Raw genomic sequence first — 19,246 nt, 5'->3', positions numbered from 1 at the left:
CTTTTACAAATTATTTTATTAATTAATTGTGGAATTTTCAATTACTGATATGAATATAACTCAATTGGTTAATATATTTTTTATTTGATAGATTTGAATTTCCTACTTTTCGTAATGTTCAACGGTACAAAACAAAAATATTTCGTTGAAATCAAAGATAGAGTTCTCTCGAAAAAGAAAAAAAATTAAAGAGATAGAGTTGTACAATTTTGAGAGAAGAGGGTATATAATGTCATCAACCTTTGACAACTAAAGGATATATTTTTAAAATTATAGAAATCAATTTAAAATCAACTATATATAAGTACAATTTTAATAGTTTTTTTAGTACAATGAAATAAGGCGGAAGATTCAACCAATTTCACAGACAAAAGTCGATTAGACTGGAGTACGGGAGTTGAAAGTTAAAGAGAAATGTACTTGAGTCAAAAAATTTCTTGCGGTAAGCTTATAATTTAAGAAAAGAAATTCATGGGGAAAATAAAAGAAAATATAATATAATTGTGGTTTGAGAAATTATTAGGTTTTTAGTAAGAAATTTAGGAGGTCACAACAAAGAGTGGCCCTAAGGCGCAGGCCAGAAGAGGCCACACACCAACTTCCGTACCCTTCTCTTCCGCTTTCTTCTGCTTCTGGTGAGATTTTCTTCCTTTTTCCTTCTCTCCAAGCAATTTGGAGAACTGCTTTCATTTCCATTTTTCCAATCTCCGAATGCGTGTTTCAATCGCCATGCCAACATCCAATCAGGTTTCGGCTTTCCATGGCTGTTTGTTTGTGCTGGCGATAATTGTCCCTGTTTCTTTTCCATTTCAGAAGCGGGTGTTTGATTTTGCAGGATGAACTCGTTTGCGGGGAGGATGGTGAAATCGGACCCAGGGCATGGGCGTGATTCCTGGATTGCCGCCGAGGACGAAGCTCACACAATCGACACGCACGGCCGTGATTCTTCGATGTTGGTTATTGAGAGTGATGGGCTGCGGCGTTCGCCTTCTCCGTCTCTGCCTTTGAACGAGAATACTTCTGAACGTAAATTGGGGTTTGGAGAGCGCGCTGTCTCTGCCGCTGGTGCCGCCTTTCTTTCGGCAATAATTGTAAATCCTCTTGATGTTGCCAAGGTAATGTTGAATCAGAGTTTTCTTTGTTACTAATCATGTTCTTAATGCTTGAATTGTTTGGGAGTTATTCGAAACACGTAGTAGGGTTTTAATTGATGGTACCCAGGGTGGTCAATAAGTACCTTTGGGGACAAGTTATGAGGCTACTCTTTATGTTTTTCTTTTTATTGGTCATATTGTTGTGGTTTTATACACCATGTCCATGGGCATTCATGTTCTTAAATATTATATGCCTGGATTAAACGACTCGTTTTTGGTTGAGAGAAGTTTGTCTGGGTGAATTGGATAATAGCTGATTTAGGAAACGTTTCTTTCCTGCAAGGCTGTTTAAGATGACACGATAGTTCTTCAACTCCTCAAGTTTGATAATCATCCAAATAACTAAAAATTTGGAGAAATATAGAATGAATTTTGTTAAGTTTTAGGTTAAATTACAATTTAACCGTCTGAACTTTGAACTTCAATGGGTCTATTTACTGGAAAATTTTCAAAAGTTCTAATTATGTTCCTCAACTTCCACTTTCGATTCTAACTAGTCCATGCAGTTAAATCTAAATGTTGTCCAAATTAGACTAACAAATGATGATTTGACACACTTTGGCACAAGGGAATAAGTCATCTATCTTGATGTTCTTCCGCTGTTATCTATGTTGTTGACCTACTTTGTTGTGTCACATCATGTCAATCATCATTCGTTAGTCTCATGTGCCATCTCAATAGTTAAGTAACAATATTAATAATAAGAGCTTATTTGAAATTATAATCAAAATTTAAACTTCATGTTTACCGACTAAATTTGTAATTAATTTTAATTTTATAGTTTTAGATGAAATTTCTGGCCCTAAAAAGTAGAAGTACTCTGGTATGTCTGTAAATTTTTATACTGTAAATTTTCATATCTACTTTTTTGGACCTTGAATCATTGCCATGGTCTGATATATTTACACGTGACTACTCTTGTTTCTCCTATCTGTACTGCAACCTTAATTATATATAATGGGCCTCCCCATCATATTCTGCAAATCTACAATCTAAAGAATTTCTCTCTCTTTTTTTTTTTAATTATCAGACGAGGTTGCAAGCTCAAGCTGCAGGAGTTCCTTATTCGCATCCACTGAGTGATTGGACCAGTCGCATGGCATTTTTTGGACCTAACACGGTTTGTACTATTATTTCTTATTCATAAGTCATAAGCCTATAAGTCAGATTCATTTTTTATTTCTATCTCGAATCTAGATTTGTGTAGAATCTAATGGTATTTCAAACTTCTACTTTTACTGATCTTTTTGCAGCATGATATAAGTTGTTAGAGTTATGTAATCTATATTTGATCATTCATGGCTGCTTAATTACTTCATTTTTGTTTCCTTCTAATTCTTGTAGTAAAGTTTATTATTTGAATTGATAACTTTGGTGATAAAAAAGAAGTACTCTAGGCATGTCGGTTGAATTTGCTCTCTTGCTTTCTCTTATGCCTTTAGGGACTGCAATGTTCTGAGAGGGAAGGAATGGCGATGCCCTATCATTATATTATCATATTATCATATTATCATCTTAGATTCTTAATTTTAATATTTTGTATTGTTTTGGAATTTGTAATAGTTTTATGCTTCTAGTTTCTTGTTGTTGGACATGATTTCTCTCTTTGATATTGAATTAATCTTTGATTGCTATATACTGTTCCAGATGTTTGCTGACCTGAGGTGTTCTCCATCATGTGCACGTGCTGGGATTCATGGTACAGTAGCAATATGTCCTCCTGATTGTTTTCAGTACAAAGGAACCTTGGACGTCTTCTACAAAATTGTCCGACAGGTTGGTCAGTTTTCTCTTGTTAATCGCGAAAGATGGATGAACTTGTGATTCATTTATTTATTGGTTGAGGACTGCTTCAGCTTCTGATGCTTAGTAGAATAGATGTTTAGTATAAGTTGGGCTGTGAATTAAAATAAGTTATGAACTATGTGTTTATTTTAGTGTTCATTATACATGATGAAATTCACAGGAAGGATTTGCGAGGTTGTGGAGAGGCACAAATGCAGGCCTAGCTCTTGCTGTTCCAACGGTATGACTTCATATTAAAGGCCACCTCTCCCACTGTCTAAAAGTTCCTGAATACGTATATGGACATGAATATCATTATCTCGGTAATGATTAACGTTATTTTAATTTTAAAAAACAGGTGGGAATCTACCTACCTTGCTATGACATATTCCGGAACTGGTTAGAAGAGATCACTTCCCAGAATGCTCCCAGTACAACTCCTTATGTTCCTTTAGTTGCTGGGGCATTAGCACGTTCTTTGGCTTGTGCAACTTGTTACCCAATTGAGCTTGCTAGAACTCGCATGCAGGTAATGAGCACCTGGAAGCATAACTGAAATACCTTAAGACATTGCCCATCATTTGGGCCCATTTGGTAACTTTTTTGTTTACTGTTTACTGTTTTCAGTCTACAACCCACTTACGTGTTTTTCTAGAACCATCTTGAAAAATGAAAACCATGGTCAAATTTTAAAACTTAAAAAAGTAATTTTAAAAAACTCATGTTTTGCTTTTTAAATTTGGCTAAGGTATCTAACTAAGAAGCCTGGATACGGACACGAGACAACGATACGATATGGACACGACAACACGTCATTTTCAAAAAATCTAGGACACAAACATGACAAGGGCACGTTTATTAAAATATATATATATATATATATATATATATCAGTTTTATACCTGAAGGAAATTTGAAGTTAATAAATTTTATGCATTTTTATGCTTAAAAAATGAGTTTGATGTATTTTGTTCTTAAAACTTATTATTCTGTGCTATATTACTATTTGTATCCATTTGTATCTATTTATTATGCTTAACAAGTGTTCGATATGGGCCTAACAAGTGTCAAATCTATATTCACTTCATACAACAAGTGTATGACTCATGTATATTGAGTTAATATGTGTTGAATAAGTGTTAGTGTGTCAGTTACAGGCGTTACCCACAGTGTATGTGCTTCTTAGGTATCCAAAGATATTTTTAAAAATTAAAAAGATGAAATAAATCTTATTAAAAAAGGATAAAGCAATGAATTTGGTAGTAGACAGGCTTAATTTTTATAAACAATGAACAGAATTAAAAAAAATGTTATGATATGGGACCTTAATATTTGAATTTGTTTAATAATTTTAAGTGAAAATTTGCTATCATATTTACACTTAACTGTTTGTTGGTTATACATTTCTAGAGGAGGTTATAGTATTATCCCATCTTTCTTGTTTATATTGATGGTGCCTAATCGCATTTGATTACTTTTTATTAGACTGTGTCTTGATTCTGGACATACAGTTCCCTTTGAGAATGTCATTTTAGTCAGGATTAGAACATATTAAAACGTCAGTATAAGTACTTCAAGATGTCTCCTGGGTCCAGGCCTTGGTATAGGGGAGCAAAGCTCCGGCTCCCGGTTATTAAAGAAAAAAGAAAAAAAAGTATAAGTACTTCAAGATGCATGCATGATTTGATTATAATTTCATCTTATTTATAGTGCTAGCATATTTTATGTGTTTTGTGTTTCGCATGCTTGAGTAGTTATAAGTTGGAACTTGGAATTTTCCTCGCACTGTGGCTTCAATGAATGATATGGTTTGTTTGCTTTTGTATAGGCATTTAAGGAAATGCAAACTGGCAAGAAGCCACCTGGAATCTGGCAGACTTTACTAGGTGTCGTCTCCAATGTCAAGAGCACAACTAATGCCGAAACCGCCTGTAAGTTAACTTATATTGAATGTATACAAATTTCTCTAAGAATGATTCTTTACTTATTTTAGTGAAATTTTTGCAGTAAAAAGTTACCGTGCCCTATGGACTGGAATGGGGGCGCAGCTTGCACGTGATGTTCCCTTCTCAGCAATTTGTTGGTCAACCCTTGAACCAGTGAGAATTTAACTGTTCAGCTGTGGGGATGTTTAATTATTCTTTAACCTACTGTATTCTATGTTTAACTGGGCTTGTGTCATCTATATAGGTCAGAAGGAAACTCCTTGGATTGGTAGGTGATGAAGCTAACGCAGCCAGTGTGCTTGGTGCCAACTTTTCTGCTGGTTTTGTTGCTGGAAGTCTTGCTGCTGCCGCTACATGTCCCCTGGATGTTGCAAAAACACGACGACAGATTGAGGTTTTTTCCCTTATAAATACATTGCCTGTTGTCCTGTCTTAAGAACTTGTGGAATTGTTTAAGTAATTGGGTCTGTTATCCACATTTGAAGACGTAACAATCTATGCAGGGATTTTGACGCTGATTCTGATTATTTTTCCATTATAGACTTTTTTTCCCACATACCCATATAAATCCATTATTTTAATTCTTTTGAAATTTTCAGAAGGATCCGGTGAGGGCACTGAGAATGACAACAAGGCAGACACTAATGGAGGTTTGGAGGTATTTCACTACTTGGACAGAACATTAAATTGTAGTAGGTTTTCATAGAGATGCTTTTATTCTTAAATTTCTTTCACTAGGAAGACGCCATCAAGCAAGAAATAGTGCTCCATTATTGCACCTCTATTGAAATTTGTGCTACCATATTGATTATGGCAACGAAGATATCATCTAAAGTAGCTTTGGTTTTTAGCTTCAATTAATGAAGTCAAATGATTGTCTATTTGCTGTCTGCGACTGAAATTGAATTAAATTTGAACCAGGGATGGTGGGTTGAGAGGACTTTTTGCAGGAGTTGGACCTCGTGTTGGCCGTGCAGGCCCCTCAGTTGGAATTGTGGTATCATTTTACGAAGTTGTGAAATATGTTCTTCATCACCAATATCCAACTTCAGCTTCATGACAGGGTAAGAGCTGCTTCTTACCCTCTTCTCGTGTAAGCTGTGCATAGGAGGAACTCGTTGACCAGATGGCCTTTTTCGTTTTGACTTATTGTGGATGCCGTAACATGCGGAATTAGTACATTGAGTATACAACTCAGTTTTGTAGATCTCTTGTTGTCCAATAGGTGCAGAGAATAAGAACTAGCGCGCCACCCCCCCCCCCCCCCCCAAAAAAAAAGACAATAAAGAAAAAACATAGAAGGGGTGAACAAATTTTTGGTGGCTTAGACTAATTTGAAGTTGCTCATATGGAGCTGAAAATTTTTGTGACATATTTTCATTCATTCCCAAAAGTAATATTATTTTCTCTCTCTTTTTTGTTTCCTCTGTTGATCTCAGTTGGGCAAAAGTTAAGATCATGGTAAAATTTCACTTCTATTGCCTTTATTAAAGTGTTTGTACTGAGATATTCCATAGATTCATATAAAATATCCTCCTTACTCATAAAGCAGAGTTGTTTCAGAGTTGGGCATTTCTGTTGTTCTGGAGAGATGCTTTTATCGGACTGAACTTTTGGGCACTGCTGCTGTCTGCCATCTTTTTTGCATCTTAAAAGCTAATGATTGGAGATTTATGTGTATTCTTTTTGCTTTGAGATTAGATCCAACAGCAACTTAGAGTCTTAAAGGGAGCTGGTTGACCAAATCACCATTTCCAAACAATCTTCTAAATGCCAATTAAATTAAGATGTTTAGAACGAAGCGGATCTCCTTCATCTGAGCCCATGAAATCAACTGTTCATATAATTCTTTTAAAACAGTGGCATAGGAATTATATTGTCTACATATTTAGGTAATCTTTATTACTTTTCTACTTGTCGATTTGTGTTAGAAATAGAACAGTGACCCTCGTGCATTATATTTGGATGTGCTTAAATTACAATCGTACAGAAGCACACAAGAAAAAGGGACAGTCTTTGCGTGAGTTATTACTTTTACTTTCGATGGGAATCATAAACTTTACTGTGTTATTTGAATGATAAATAGCAGCTCAGTTCCATACCATGTGTTCTTGAAAAGGGAACTTGCAATACTAAAGCTCTATTAGGAGGTGCTTATCAGCAGGGAGACCACATAAAGGGAACGAAAGAACCCATCAGAAGTCATTGAAGACTACTAATTGACTTTTTACTCGCTGCCTGTATCTGTCTCCGTCACTTTCATTCTCTTCTTCTCTCTGCAAATCCTTCAAGGTGAGTCATTATCCAATACCTCTCTATTTCTTCTGGTTTACGCCCAGGAATTCTACCCGCTATCAGGTCCCACCTGAAATGAAGCTATAAACTCAGATGCCAGAAGTAATTGGAAAGCAACGAAGGAGATAGCGGAAGAGAGCAGATTTTATCTCCATTCTTGTAGAGAAAGGTGAGACAATTCTTTAAATCTTTATTGCCTTGAACTTGAACTCAGCCTACCTGTCTCCAATCAGCTTATGCATTCTATGGATAAGATCTTCCTCTTGTGCTGTCATAGTTATAAGCTGCCACCTAGTGCTGCTGACTTCTGCTAGATATAAGCCGCAAATTTCAGAAGGAAAAAAAAAAAGAAAAGAAAAGGGGATTAGAAACAGTATCATAAAAAAAGTGAGGAATTGGGCATGGAAAATAGAAAATTAAGTTGATAAAAGAAACCTTCAGAATCCAGTGGAGTGATTTTAGGTTGTTTCTGTTGACGATGATTGTCCATGTTTTCCCAAAGGAAGATATAAAACTGGGTATGAAAGAATTTTAGGAAAAACTATGATAGAGAGGAAGAGGTTAGAAGCTTGCACAGGGAAATTTAAGTTTCTGTGAATGCCTATATTTTCTTCTGCCCACCAAACTTTAGGAAGTAAGTTTGTTGGTTGACTTGTTGGGTTGGTAGACTTGTAGTTGACAACTTACACAAGGATAAAAGACGACTAAAATATTGCAATCTTAGAGAGAGAAAGAGAGAGAGAGAGAGAGCTGTTGTAGGAAGGTCATCTAGTAGTTTCATTCTTTTAGGTTTAATACAGCTGTGATAGGCACCAACAACTAAACTTGGAGTGGGTTGCTGCCTAAAACTCTCTGAAATCTCACCTTCTTTCTTCTTTCTCCACTCTGATTGTTTTGTTTTAGGCTTTATTCAACTGGTAGTTGAGGAACTGGTCTACAGCCCAGCCCCCTCTGTTGTTGAGTTCAGCTAACCTTCTTCACAAAACTGCACACAGATGACACATCTTATCCTGAATTTTTGCTCAGTATTCCAATTGCACCAGCCCCCCCTCCCAGCTAGGACATGCCAATGAATACAAAATTATTTTGTCTCTTCAGAAAAAACATGTGTAGATCTTTCCCTCCTTCACTCTACTTCACACCTAGAGAGAGAAGAGAGAATAGAGAAGAGAGAGGGAGGATTGATCCACAGTAAATAGTGTCACCTTGAAGAAATCCAAGCAATATATGGACTTATGGAGGCATTACCATACAGTGGGAAAAGGTGAAGGCAGGCAGAATAATGTCAAAATCAGTGGTACCACACAAGCTTCAAGACAAAAAGAAAGACAACTCTTGTAGGCCTTTTTACCATTTCAAAATTCACTCTGCTTCTCTCTCTCCTTTCTGTGTTGTCTAGGAAGAGTCAGTTGCAGCAGACCCATAGCCTCAATTATTCATGTCCATGCTCTACATGCATTATCTTGCCGATTACCTCTCCATTTCTCCAAGTTTTTGGTGGGTTTTGATGCATTCTTATCATTTTGCAAGACAACAATTGGACAAGGCTCAATTATGTCTTCCACTGATTTGCAGATCCAAAGTAAAAAATACTTCAACTTTTACCATTTGTTAAAAAATATATATTTATTCTTTCAAAAGTTTCAAAAATACCTTAAAAATACCTTTTGAATAAATATCTGTTAATATTTCGAATAGGAATGTTCATGTCAAAATCTAGATGGGAATGTTCATGTCAAAATCTAGAACGACGTGATAGTTAATGTGTGAGAACTCATTGATAATTCTTGCACCGTTTCAGATTCTACCACAATTGCCTTTCCATTTAAAGTATTAAAGATAGTATTGAAACTTTTGAAACGAAAGGATTATATTATTATTTTTTGTAATTTAGTCTAAATAATAAGCCTTAGCCTATTGAAATAACATATTTACTTTAAAGGATAATCTGAAAATTGTTGGGTGATTTGGTTTGTCAATGTGAGTTTCATTACTTCAAATGATAACAAATATCGTAAGGCCGTTTGTTAGTTTTTGGTTTTTTGTTGTTCTTGTTTTTAGTTTTTGGTTTTTGGCTTTCTATTCTTAAAAAGCAAAAACCATATGCGTTTGATAACCATTTTTTGTTTTTGTTTTTAAAAAGTTATAAAATTTATAATATATATTAGAGAGAGAATTTTATACAGAGTAGAGATGACAATGATATGAGTGCGAGTGAGGATGCTCTCTACATTCTCGTGCTCGTGAAAATTTTTAGTCTTCGTCTCCACCTCGTTCTTGGGTTCGAGAGATATTCTCAAGAAAAATTATCGGGTTTATAATTGTTTTTAATTATTTTTAGAATTTAGGTATAAAAAAGTGTAATAAATACATATTAATTATTTAAAAAATGAAATCGGGACAGGGATGTCCCGGGGACAGGGTCAAGGACATGCATTTCCTATTTTTGGGACATGATCCTGCAGAAATTTTTGTCTATCTCCTCACATAGAGACATGAAAATACAAGTTTGGAGAGGTGTAAATAAACTTTTGGAAGATAAATTTTAGAGAGATAAATAAAACGATTTTGAAAAAAAAAATAGGGAAAGAAAAGTTAAAGACAAACAGACAAAAAAGTATAGTTGAGAGGAAAAGAGATGTTAAAGAAAAAAAAATTATAAAGAAAGAGAAAAAATATAGTGGAAATAAATTTAGAAATAAAAACAAGATTCAAGTTATAATGTTTAGAGAAAATAAATAAATACAAAGACAAATAAAAGTTCCCGTGAAAGAAAATTGAACGAGAAAATAAAATATAATTTTTCAGAAGAAAAATAGATTACGAAGAGAGAAAAATTATAAAAGATGAAATTTTAGAGAGAGAAAAATAAGGTTGGTAAAGAGAAATTTAGAAATAAAAAAATTTTAAAATGAGAAATAATTTTTTAGAGATAAATATGAGAGAGAAAAAAATTAAATATTAAAAGAAAAAAAATCAGATTTTGAAAAACAAAAACATGAATCGGTTATCAAACAATTTTGTTTTTTGAAAAACCAAAAACTAAAAACAAAAACAAAATGGTTTTCAAACGGGCCCTTGAACTAAAAGAAACGGAGGAAACGGAGGAAAGGGGGGAAAGCGAGGAAGAAACAGATGTAGAAATAGAAACCACTTCCGAAACGAAGGGGACTAAACAGGAACAAGAGGGATCCACCGAAGAAGATACTTCTCCTTCCCTTTTTTCGAAAGAAAAGGAGGATCCGGACAAAATCGATGAAACGGAAGAGATTCGAGTGATGGAAAGGAAAAAACAAAGGATAAATTCCACTTTAAAACTACACGCTATCAAAATATAAAAAGACCTGACTCAACATACCAAACATTATACATACAGCTCTTTAGAGTCAAATACATTATCAATTGGAGTAAAAAACCAAGCAAACCTACGTGCATGATGTGAATGTAGCTCTATGCACAGGGACTAACGTTTGTAAATTTGATGGATATTAAGCACAATTACACTTAATCACATAATTAGTCTAATAAGCTTTTTTTTTTTTTTTTTTTTCATAAACCAATGAACCAACTAAAATGTTCTCTCTTTCCTTCGTGGGTGTTTAAAATTTGACAAAAAGCATCAATTTGTGACATTCTTTAGATATCATTGAAGCTCATATTTGTAATGGTACTTGGTAAGAATTCAAATACTCATCCTGTAACTCATCCAATAATAGACCGTTTTGGTTGGAGGTTTCAAAAAGAGATCTAGATTAAGATGTCTGGGAATTTGAGATAATTGGATTATATTTATTTATTTATTTCGTGTGATTACTTTGGATATATAAATTTTATGTTACCGTAGACATTGATCAATAACTATTAAATTTAATTTAAAAATAAATAATACAGATTAAATTATTTTAAGTTATTAATTATTTAATATGAACATTCTAAATTCTAAATTTTAGTTATATTGACAATTAGTACAATGATGAATTGAATAATTAATAATGAATGTTATTTAACTGAAATCCAATATATACGTAGAAAAATGATATTAATGTATAAAGTAATAAAATCAACTTCTAATAATTAATTTACATTAGTTAATTTATTTTTATTAAGTTCAATTATTAAAAGTCATATGTTTTAATTTTAGTTTACTGTAAATAATATATCCTGAATTTATATCGTTGATTTTATTTAGTCATCAATCTTAATAATTATCATAAAATAAATTTGTTTAACAAAATTAATCATTTTCATTCATGCTTCAATTCTATACCTTTTTTAAAATTAAGTATATACTTTAATAAATTAATTTATTACGATAGAATTTTTTTTTTTTTAGTTCAACAATTTGGAGAAGAAGTACATGTCAATTACCTCTTTGCTATGTTCATGTTAGCATTTATAATAGAATAATTGATTTAGTACATTATTAACAAAATTTTAATATTGTTTAATTAAGTTTTTTTAGGTTTAGATGATGCATATGCTTTGTGTTGACTTTTAAGGGTCTGTTTGGTGACGTTCCTGTATTTTGTTTTTGTTTCTTTATTTTTTATGTAGAGAAATGTATTGCATAATTCTAACCTTCAAGAATTCAAGTATGATAAAACAATCTTTTTATTTATGTTTTGGAACAAATTAAAAATGGGAGCAAGAAAGGAGAAACTTGTTTTGGTTGTTAAAATTTCTATAAAATTGTGAGAATGTTCCAAAAAAAAAAAAAAAAGGAGAAACAAGAAAGAAAGTTAGTTGTAAAACGTTTAGATTTCTTAAGAAAATTGGAAACAAGAACGTTACCAAACAGATCCTGAGGTTTTAAATCTTCTTATTTGGAATTTTAACATGAAAAGGGAATCTCACTTACTTTGGTATGAGTTTCAACAAAATACTAGTTAGAAAATTTAGCATGCATGTCACTCAAGAGTTGGTAGCTACTTATGTTTAATAGAGATGTTTAGTTAATGAATTGTTATAAAGATCATTTAGTTACTAACAGCAAGGAGGGACAGACGATGATATATATGTTTTAACTAATCAAATTAAGCTCAGATTGACAGTTTATAGTTAACATGATCCCAAAGATGTGGACGTCCACCTAAATACGCATTAGATATTAAGAAATTGGATCATCTTCTTTGAAACCCAATCCCTAAAGGTTAAACTATGTTGTTGCTATAACATCATGTGATTGTTATGTAAACATGTCGTTAAGAAGTTTACTTATAAGGCAATTAGAGTTGTGGAAGAAGAAGCAATTGTGATCAGATATGTTGCGACAACATCACATGTTTGGTTGCGAAATTTGTTTAAAAAATATGTTTATAAAGGCAATTCAAGTTGTGCAAGACGAAGCAATCACAATTAATGTGGACAACAAATTAGCAAATTGTATTCTAGTAAAATATTTGACGTTGATTGAAGTACATTGAAACGAGATTTCACGATCAGAGTTAATCATGTGGGGAAGATAGAAGAAGTTGATGCATCTTTATAAAATTGAAAACTTTTCTACCAAGTTAAGAAAGTAATTTATTTAAGTTTAGCATTTGGTTTTTGAAGTATGCATCATTTTGCAAGGATGATATTTTGGATTTCTTTTGATTAATTATATTCCAAAGGGTGACATTTTGAGCCATTTTGCTTCAACACACCATGAGTTGTTGAACATCTTAGCATAAGAATTGGAATTAGATTTCCATTTAATTCTCTATCTTCTCCCAAAAGCACAACAATTTAGTCCTAAAAGCAAGAATTTTTTGGATTCCACAAAAGAAATTCTTCCCATCACTTGTTTCTCACAACAAAATTCTCACAATATAGGAACTTCTCCTTCCTCCTTCCGTCACTCATATTTATGTCTCTTCATTTTCAGCGTTATTGTCTATTTTAGTATACCTTCAGTTTTTGTCTATTTTAGTTTTTTGCTCTTATTGGGTCCCTTTATTGCTATTTTTTTCGATCATAACTTAACTTCGATATGGTAAATACACTCAATAAATTTCTTGAAAAAGTTTACATCGATGAGTTTTTGTTATGTATAAAATTTGTGTTGAGAATTATGTAAACCTGAACTAAATTGATCACTTTTTTAAAGTATAGAGACTAAATTAAACAAATTCACGTACTTAAACAACTTGCAAATATGCTATTCTTGTGAATTATTCATTTACTTTGGAAGCTTAATTAAATATGAAACATCAATTTGAAGAACTTTTAAAAGTAATGTGTTTGTGTGAATCCTTTGTTAAACTTGGAATACACTCAATCTTCTTACTTTTTCTTGACACTCGAGCTTAAAAGTTCTCTCTAAGTTAATGACTTCTTAGACTTTTTTTTTTTTTTTTCATTTATATTCACATCAGATTAAATTAGTCTATGGATTTTGAAGGAATTCAAAATTATGACGGATTTCAAATGAATTCTATTGTTTGGTACCATGTGATTTTGAATGATTTCAAATCCTATTTTTACTTAAAAAGATTTCCGGATCAAAATGGTCGCATTTTGCAGGATTTCATAGACTTTCAAAGTAAATTACTTATTTAACCTCGTCATATTTTAATTTCTAATTAATAAGTTTAGACTAAAAACTCAATTCAGTAAGATTTTTATTTTCTTTTCATTTACCGTAAACATCCAAACAAAGAAATCTAATTTATTTCGTTCCAAACAAAATAAAAAATTTAAAATCATTTCTCGGATTTCAAATAACATAATTTAAATCATTTCTTCAACTTTCTTGACCCTAAACAGAGGGTAAGAATTGAGCTATAATCAGATTGGCTATAGTTAGAGATATTTTAATGATATTTACATATATGAACAATTCCTTTGATAATAAGTTAATATGAGCAATAACTCAACCATAAAATATGACATCTACTCCCTTCTTTTGAGTCGGAGATTCAAATCTCTGTACTCCACATTTGTTGTTACTGAAAAAAAGTTCATTCCATGATAAAATTAATAAAATTAAAGGGTAAAATTATTGGAACAATAAACCTCTCATATTTTCATAATTCTGTTATATTGTCTACTTTAAATTTAGACTTAGCATACGGTTTTGCTTTTGAACTCTATCCATAAAAGCTTTTCTTGTCCCTATGTTATATACTAGAAGGATATTTCCGTTTCTAATTACCAACCTCAAATTATGCTCGTATTAACAAAAAAATAAATCGTGTAAGAACTCATAAAAAGAAGAATTAGGAAAGTATATATATATATCCTTCATATTTTCGCTTGATTTTTTTTCCCTAAAAGAACATATAAGACCATTTTCCCAAACAAACCCCTACTTTCCAACATAACAAAACACACCTACATCACAAGTAGTATTAGGACAATTTATACATTATTATTAAGAATAACATAAACCTAGACAAAATTCAAATGCGTTATGAAAAAAATTATTCAACGTTTAATTAAAAAATATATTTTCTTGAATTTTTTTCTTATATATTAAATGGTATAAAACTATCAATCATATTAAATAATAAACAATACTTCATTTCAAAAAAAAAAAATAATAATAATAATAAACAACACTTGCCTCCTAATCGATTAGTTTTACCAAAAAAAAAAAAAAAAAAAAAAATGGAGAAATTGACATGTTTTACCCTAAAAGTTTTTGGCTTTGGATTCTTTTACCTCTTTCTTCAAAGGTTATTTTATTTTTTTGACCCAACATGTTTTTTTACCCCGGTTCACTATCTGTATTTGTTAAAATACGAACTAAGATATCCTCGTTTTCAAAAAATAGCAATGATTCAAAGAAATTCAACAATTTAAAGATTAAAAACATAGAACGCATACCTTGTAAAAATGTGGGTCACTGTTGGATCGAAGCTTGGATAATGTAGGGATAATTTTGAAAACATGAAAAGAGAAAATGATGAAAAACGTGGATTATTTTTTGGAATTGCCAAAAATAAGAAAAACATGGGTGTTCAAATTTTGAAAAATAATTAAAACTCTAGTGGAGAGTCATGAGAATCATCTATTATCGTGTCCCCAAAGAATATCCTTGAGGTCGTAGGTGGACAAATTAGTATTTTCACAAATGGCAAAAGTAAACCCAAATTTTTAAAAAAAAAAAGAGTCAAAAGTCCAAATAAGAACTCATTTGGGTCGGAAATGCCAATTAGCCAAAGAAATACCCACTAAACAAAAGAACCAAAAAAATAAACCATACAAATTCATTATATATTATATATTATTATATGTAATTTAACAACTATAAATTTGGAAGAGCAACCCATTAATTTTCATCCACAGATTAAAGTTTGTAAAGATGTTGACAACACTAGCACTAGCTATTCTCCATTATTCTTCCTTCAATTTTTTTTATTCTCTCTCTCTTTCTCATGTTTAATTATTCTTTTTATTCCCTCAACTCTCTATTTAAACTGTGATTGCAAAACAAAATCTTAAAAGGGTTTGAGTTGGAAATTTAGCTCTCTCTATTTCCTTCATTTTTCTGTCTTCTTTCTCAAGACATTACCTTAAAATCTTAAAAAAAAAAAAAAAAACATCATGGGATCTCTCCATAGCATTCGCATGGCTGTTGGGGTCATAGGTAATTTCCACTTCTTTTTTCTTTTCAATTTTTATGCTCAAGTTATGAATGAAGAGATCATAAAGGTCTTTTTTTCTTTCTTCTTCCTAAAGCATTTCTGTTTTTGTTTTTGTTTTTGTTTTTGGGTTTCTTTCTCTGCAGGAAATGCTGCTTCTTTGATACTTTATGCTGTTCCTATGTAATAATAAAATCTTCCCAACTCTATTGTTTGGAACAAAATTTTATAGAGAAATATAATTGGGTTATTGTTTAATTTTATTTTACTTTCCAAACTCTTTTGTAAGTCTATTCTATTATAATCCCTTTAAACTATATAAAAGAAATCATTTTAGACCTTATTATCCCATCTTTTACATAAATTGTTTGATAAAAACAATTGAAGTGACCTTACCTTTTATATTCATTTAATAGAACTATTTTGAAGTCACACGCACATCTAATGAGTTAGGTTTCGGTCTTTAAAACCATATTCAAAATTTTTGTTAAAGTTAAAGGCGGTATAACAACTAAAATAGCTTTTCCTTACAAATTTGTTTGAGATTGAAATAGAAATTTTAGAAATTTTACGATAGAATTTAAATGAAAATTGATGAATTAAAATAGAATTTAAAACTTCTCTTTTTGGGTAGGATAAGTGAACGTTTGAGAAAATATATGAACTACAGATAAAAGTGATTTTGACCTACGCAATAACATTAACTTTATAAGTCGTCGTTGAATCATGGTTTCGAAAACGAAAACAAACAACGGATCGTTTTAAAACAACTTCTTAGGTAGACAAGCTGATCTTTGTTTTGTTTTCGGTTTTTTTGGTCTGAAATTTTTGTGAATATATTGGTAGATTGACTTTTTGGAGGGTGATAAAGAAGAAGAGCACAGAGGAGTTTTCATGTGTTCCTTACATTCTTGCCCTAATGAATTGTCTTCTTTACACTTGGTATGGCCTACCAGTTGTAAGCAATGGCTGGGAAAACTTCCTTGTTGTCACCATTAATGGTTTTGGAATTCTTCTTGAGTTCTCCTTCATTTTCATCTACTTCTGGTTTACTTCAGCTCAAGGAAAGGCAAGTTTTCCCAATTTATATATATCCCTCCATTTCTAGTATAATATTATATTCGTGGGGTTTTATCTCAAAACTAATTAATAAAGAAATTAGTACCTCAGGTATATATCTTATAAATCTTATTAGCTCGGGCTTTGATTTTTTTCAATTTACGATCCTTAACGTGCCCCTCAAGATGGTGGCTCTTCAATTATTGGGCTCACCAATCTTGGTCGATCCTCTTTTTCAATTGAATGCTCGTTAGATCTTTAATGAAGGTTAGAGCACGAGGATTAAAAATTTTTAATTTTAAACACCCTAGAATGAAGTAGTCTTTAAACTTCTGTTTTTTGTTTTCTTGAACTTTAGAAAAGTGTTTTTTTGGGAGGTTGAAAAAAGAACAAGCTTTTTAAGTTTAAAGCTATATCACGTGGCAATAAAGGTCAGGGAAAGTGAAAGATTCAAATTTTCCCAGAATTGTTCGAGGCTCTTTTCTTAAGTCTATATCACAATTTTGTCAAATCGCTATCTAAATAATCAAGTAAAAGATAAAATGTTTTTTATAAGTTCCACAATGGAACAATGAATCTTATGCATTTTGTAGCCAAAAAAAAAAAAAAAAAAAAGAAGAAGAAGAAGAAGGAAAAAGAAAACATATAGTAATTGTAAAGAATTGAAAATTGTTTGCAGAAGAAGGTGGCATTGAAATTTGGAGCAGTTGTTACAGTTTTCTGCTGTGTGGGAATGATCTCAACTTTTGTTCTCCACACTCACCATCTTCGTAAGCTCTTTGTGGGAAGCATTGGCCTTGTTGCTTCTGTTGCTATGTATGCTTCTCCCTTGGTAGCCATGGTAATCCTCGAATCTCTGTGTGAATCTCTCGTTTCGATCTATCTGTCAATCTGATCATAACTCAATGATGAAATGTCGTACGGTTCATTTACATCATAACTTTTCATTTAAAAATAATTATTTAATGTTAGCAGACTTCATGTCATTATTAAATGATGCAGATGTAGCTACGCCCAATCAATAAAAGTAATATATATCCACACTTGAAATTTTCTGTGCAAGAGACCAACTATATATTTTTGTCACTAAGAAATAACATTTTATTTTATACAGCTTTTTTAAAATTATTTTTCAAACACATTGCAAGCAACTAATTTTCTTCAAAATATTTATTTTGCCTAGTTTTTTAGGTTCAAATCGAAACCCATCAATAAAAAGTCTACGTCGCTGTCGTTGCAATTCTTAGCGACAATTTTGTTTTTGTTTGTTGCCGAAAATTATTAATTTGTATAGTGTCACCATGGTGATCTCTCTTTTCTTTTCCCGATCTCTTTCTTCAGAGACAAGTAATAAAGACAAAGAGTGTTGAGTACATGCCGTTCTATCTTTCATTCTTCTCCTTCTCCGCGAGTTCCCTGTGGTTGGCTTATGGACTCCTCACCCATGATCTCTTCCTTGCGGTTTGTATTACCAAAAATAATCTCTCTTTTTTGTTTTCCATACAAATTAAACTGAGAATTAGCAAACTTTGTGAAACTTTTTTAATTTAATTTTTTGCAGTCTCCAAATCTAGTGGGAAGCCCAGTAGGGTTGCTACAAATTGTGCTGTATTGCATCTATAGGAACAAAGAACAACAACATCAAGTTGTGAAGAAGGAAGAAGAAGATGTGAAAGAGCCTCTGCCCAATTGGGACTTGGAAAATAAGAAGAATAATAATAATGCTTGATCACACCCACATTCCAAAATAGTTCCCAAAGTTTAGTGCAACAATTTGATCTCTCTAATCTCAAGAAGAGATCATCTTCCTAGAAGCTAAAAGTACATCGGGTCTACATATATACTTGACGGTTCTTTTTCGTGTATTTTAGATATAGTTTTGATATTTAGAACTTTTATTCTCTTCTACGAGTGCCTCTTGTAGAGGTGAAAAGTATCAGTTGAATGTCTTCTCGAGAAATTAAAAGTATTTCAAACTTCTAATTATACGCATTTGTACGTATGATTTTTTTTCGATAGTTTAAATAAAGATTTGGTTCTTAGAGTTTTTCTCCACTTACTAGTGAAGTCGCGATGTAATATTGTGTGTTGCAATGAAATTATTGTTACTCGATGTTATGGTTTAGGGTAACTTTAAAGCAAAAAAATTACCAATTCAAGTGAATTGTAGTTTAGGTCTAAAAAATTAGTTAAAGTACTAAGAGAGAGAGAAAATTCTCTTCATTGCTTTTCTTAAAAAATAAATAAATGGTTAGACTATTGAAGAATTTAATGCTAAAATTCTAAATAGTTCACGACCTTCATAATCATACGTTTGTAAGACAAAAGTAAGGAGTGTAAGGGTCGTTTACCAAAAATTTTCTGGAATTCAATCAAAATGATAATGTTATTCTTTTAATGTTGTCTACCAGAAATTTTTTGAATTGGAATACTAAAACTG

At 31.9% G+C, this 19,246-nt stretch overlaps 3 protein-coding genes and 1 long non-coding RNA gene across 6 annotated transcripts; 3 read left to right on the top strand and 1 right to left on the bottom strand.

Annotated features, from left to right (window-relative positions):
• Nucleotides 1–477: 477 nt before the first annotated feature.
• On the top strand, nucleotides 478–6,148 carry MTM1 (manganese tracking factor for mitochondrial SOD2). 3 transcript variants are annotated; one of them, XM_022302359.2, is made up of 11 exons: nucleotides 478–635; nucleotides 836–1,115; nucleotides 2,185–2,274; nucleotides 2,802–2,930; nucleotides 3,121–3,180; nucleotides 3,298–3,468; nucleotides 4,768–4,870; nucleotides 4,947–5,038; nucleotides 5,130–5,279; nucleotides 5,485–5,543; nucleotides 5,807–6,148. In XM_022302359.2, exons 2-11 carry the CDS (start codon nucleotides 837–839, stop codon nucleotides 5,943–5,945), a joined length of 1,272 nt encoding a protein of 423 aa, XP_022158051.1. In that variant the 5' UTR covers nucleotides 478–635; nucleotide 836; the 3' UTR covers nucleotides 5,946–6,148. The 3 variants fall into 3 exon arrangements, with proteins under 3 accessions (XP_022158051.1, XP_087981752.1, XP_022158052.1); XM_088125626.1 differs by having other exon boundaries at nucleotides 520–635; nucleotides 814–1,115; XM_022302360.2 differs by having other exon boundaries at nucleotides 594–747.
• A 783-nt stretch (nucleotides 6,149–6,931) lies between these two features.
• On the bottom strand, nucleotides 6,932–8,328 carry TRY (Homeodomain-like superfamily protein). Its single transcript, XM_022303685.2, has 3 exons — nucleotides 7,616–8,328; nucleotides 7,400–7,487; nucleotides 6,932–7,250 (listed from the first exon to the last, which is right to left on the bottom strand). Exons 1-3 carry the CDS (start codon nucleotides 7,668–7,670, stop codon nucleotides 7,145–7,147), a joined length of 249 nt encoding a protein of 82 aa, XP_022159377.1. The 5' UTR covers nucleotides 7,671–8,328; the 3' UTR covers nucleotides 6,932–7,144.
• Nucleotides 7,214–8,782, top strand: LOC148211002 (uncharacterized). Its single transcript, XR_015791682.1, has 2 exons — nucleotides 7,214–7,349; nucleotides 8,279–8,782. It is a non-coding gene; the product is annotated as an uncharacterized LOC148211002 (long non-coding RNA).
• Nucleotides 8,783–15,587: 6,805 nt separating this feature from the next.
• Nucleotides 15,588–18,792, top strand: SWEET3 (Nodulin MtN3 family protein). Its single transcript, XM_088124836.1, has 6 exons — nucleotides 15,588–15,752; nucleotides 15,894–15,930; nucleotides 16,594–16,816; nucleotides 17,486–17,647; nucleotides 18,148–18,267; nucleotides 18,368–18,792. Exons 1-6 carry the CDS (start codon nucleotides 15,710–15,712, stop codon nucleotides 18,533–18,535), a joined length of 753 nt encoding a protein of 250 aa, XP_087980962.1. The 5' UTR covers nucleotides 15,588–15,709; the 3' UTR covers nucleotides 18,536–18,792.
• Nucleotides 18,793–19,246: the final 454 nt, after the last annotated feature.

This window comes from Momordica charantia (assembly GCF_013281855.1).
Source record: "Momordica charantia cultivar OHB3-1 chromosome 6 unlocalized genomic scaffold, Mcharantia_2.0 BLBB01000006.1, whole genome shotgun sequence".
Lineage (NCBI taxonomy): Eukaryota > Viridiplantae > Streptophyta > Magnoliopsida > Cucurbitales > Cucurbitaceae > Momordica > Momordica charantia.
Note: the sequence above shows the minus strand (reverse complement) of the source record. Positions and strands in the feature narration are given on the sequence as shown.

Bases quoted from the DNA above. Each gene is read 5' to 3' on its own strand.
- MTM1 (XM_022302359.2), top strand. From the start codon at position 837: ATGAACTCGTTTGCGGGGAGGATGGTGAAATCGGACCCAGGGCATGGG. The intron at 2,275-2,801 runs GTTTGTACTATT...ATACTGTTCCAG, and splicing joins CATTTTTTGGACCTAACACG to ATGTTTGCTGACCTGAGGTG. The intron at 2,931-3,120 runs GTTGGTCAGTTT...TGAAATTCACAG, and splicing joins TCTACAAAATTGTCCGACAG to GAAGGATTTGCGAGGTTGTG.
- TRY (XM_022303685.2), bottom strand. From the start codon at position 7,670: ATGGACAATCATCGTCAACAGAAACAACCTAAAATCACTCCACTGGAT. The intron at 7,488-7,615 runs GTTTCTTTTATC...TATATCTAGCAG, and splicing joins CACTCCACTGGATTCTGAAG to AAGTCAGCAGCACTAGGTGG. The intron at 7,251-7,399 runs GTAGGCTGAGTT...GCTTCATTTCAG, and splicing joins CATAAGCTGATTGGAGACAG to GTGGGACCTGATAGCGGGTA.
- SWEET3 (XM_088124836.1), top strand. From the start codon at position 15,710: ATGGGATCTCTCCATAGCATTCGCATGGCTGTTGGGGTCATAG. The intron at 16,817-17,485 runs GCAAGTTTTCCC...AATTGTTTGCAG, and splicing joins TTACTTCAGCTCAAGGAAAG to AAGAAGGTGGCATTGAAATT. The intron at 17,648-18,147 runs GTAATCCTCGAA...CTCTTTCTTCAG, and splicing joins CTTCTCCCTTGGTAGCCATG to AGACAAGTAATAAAGACAAA.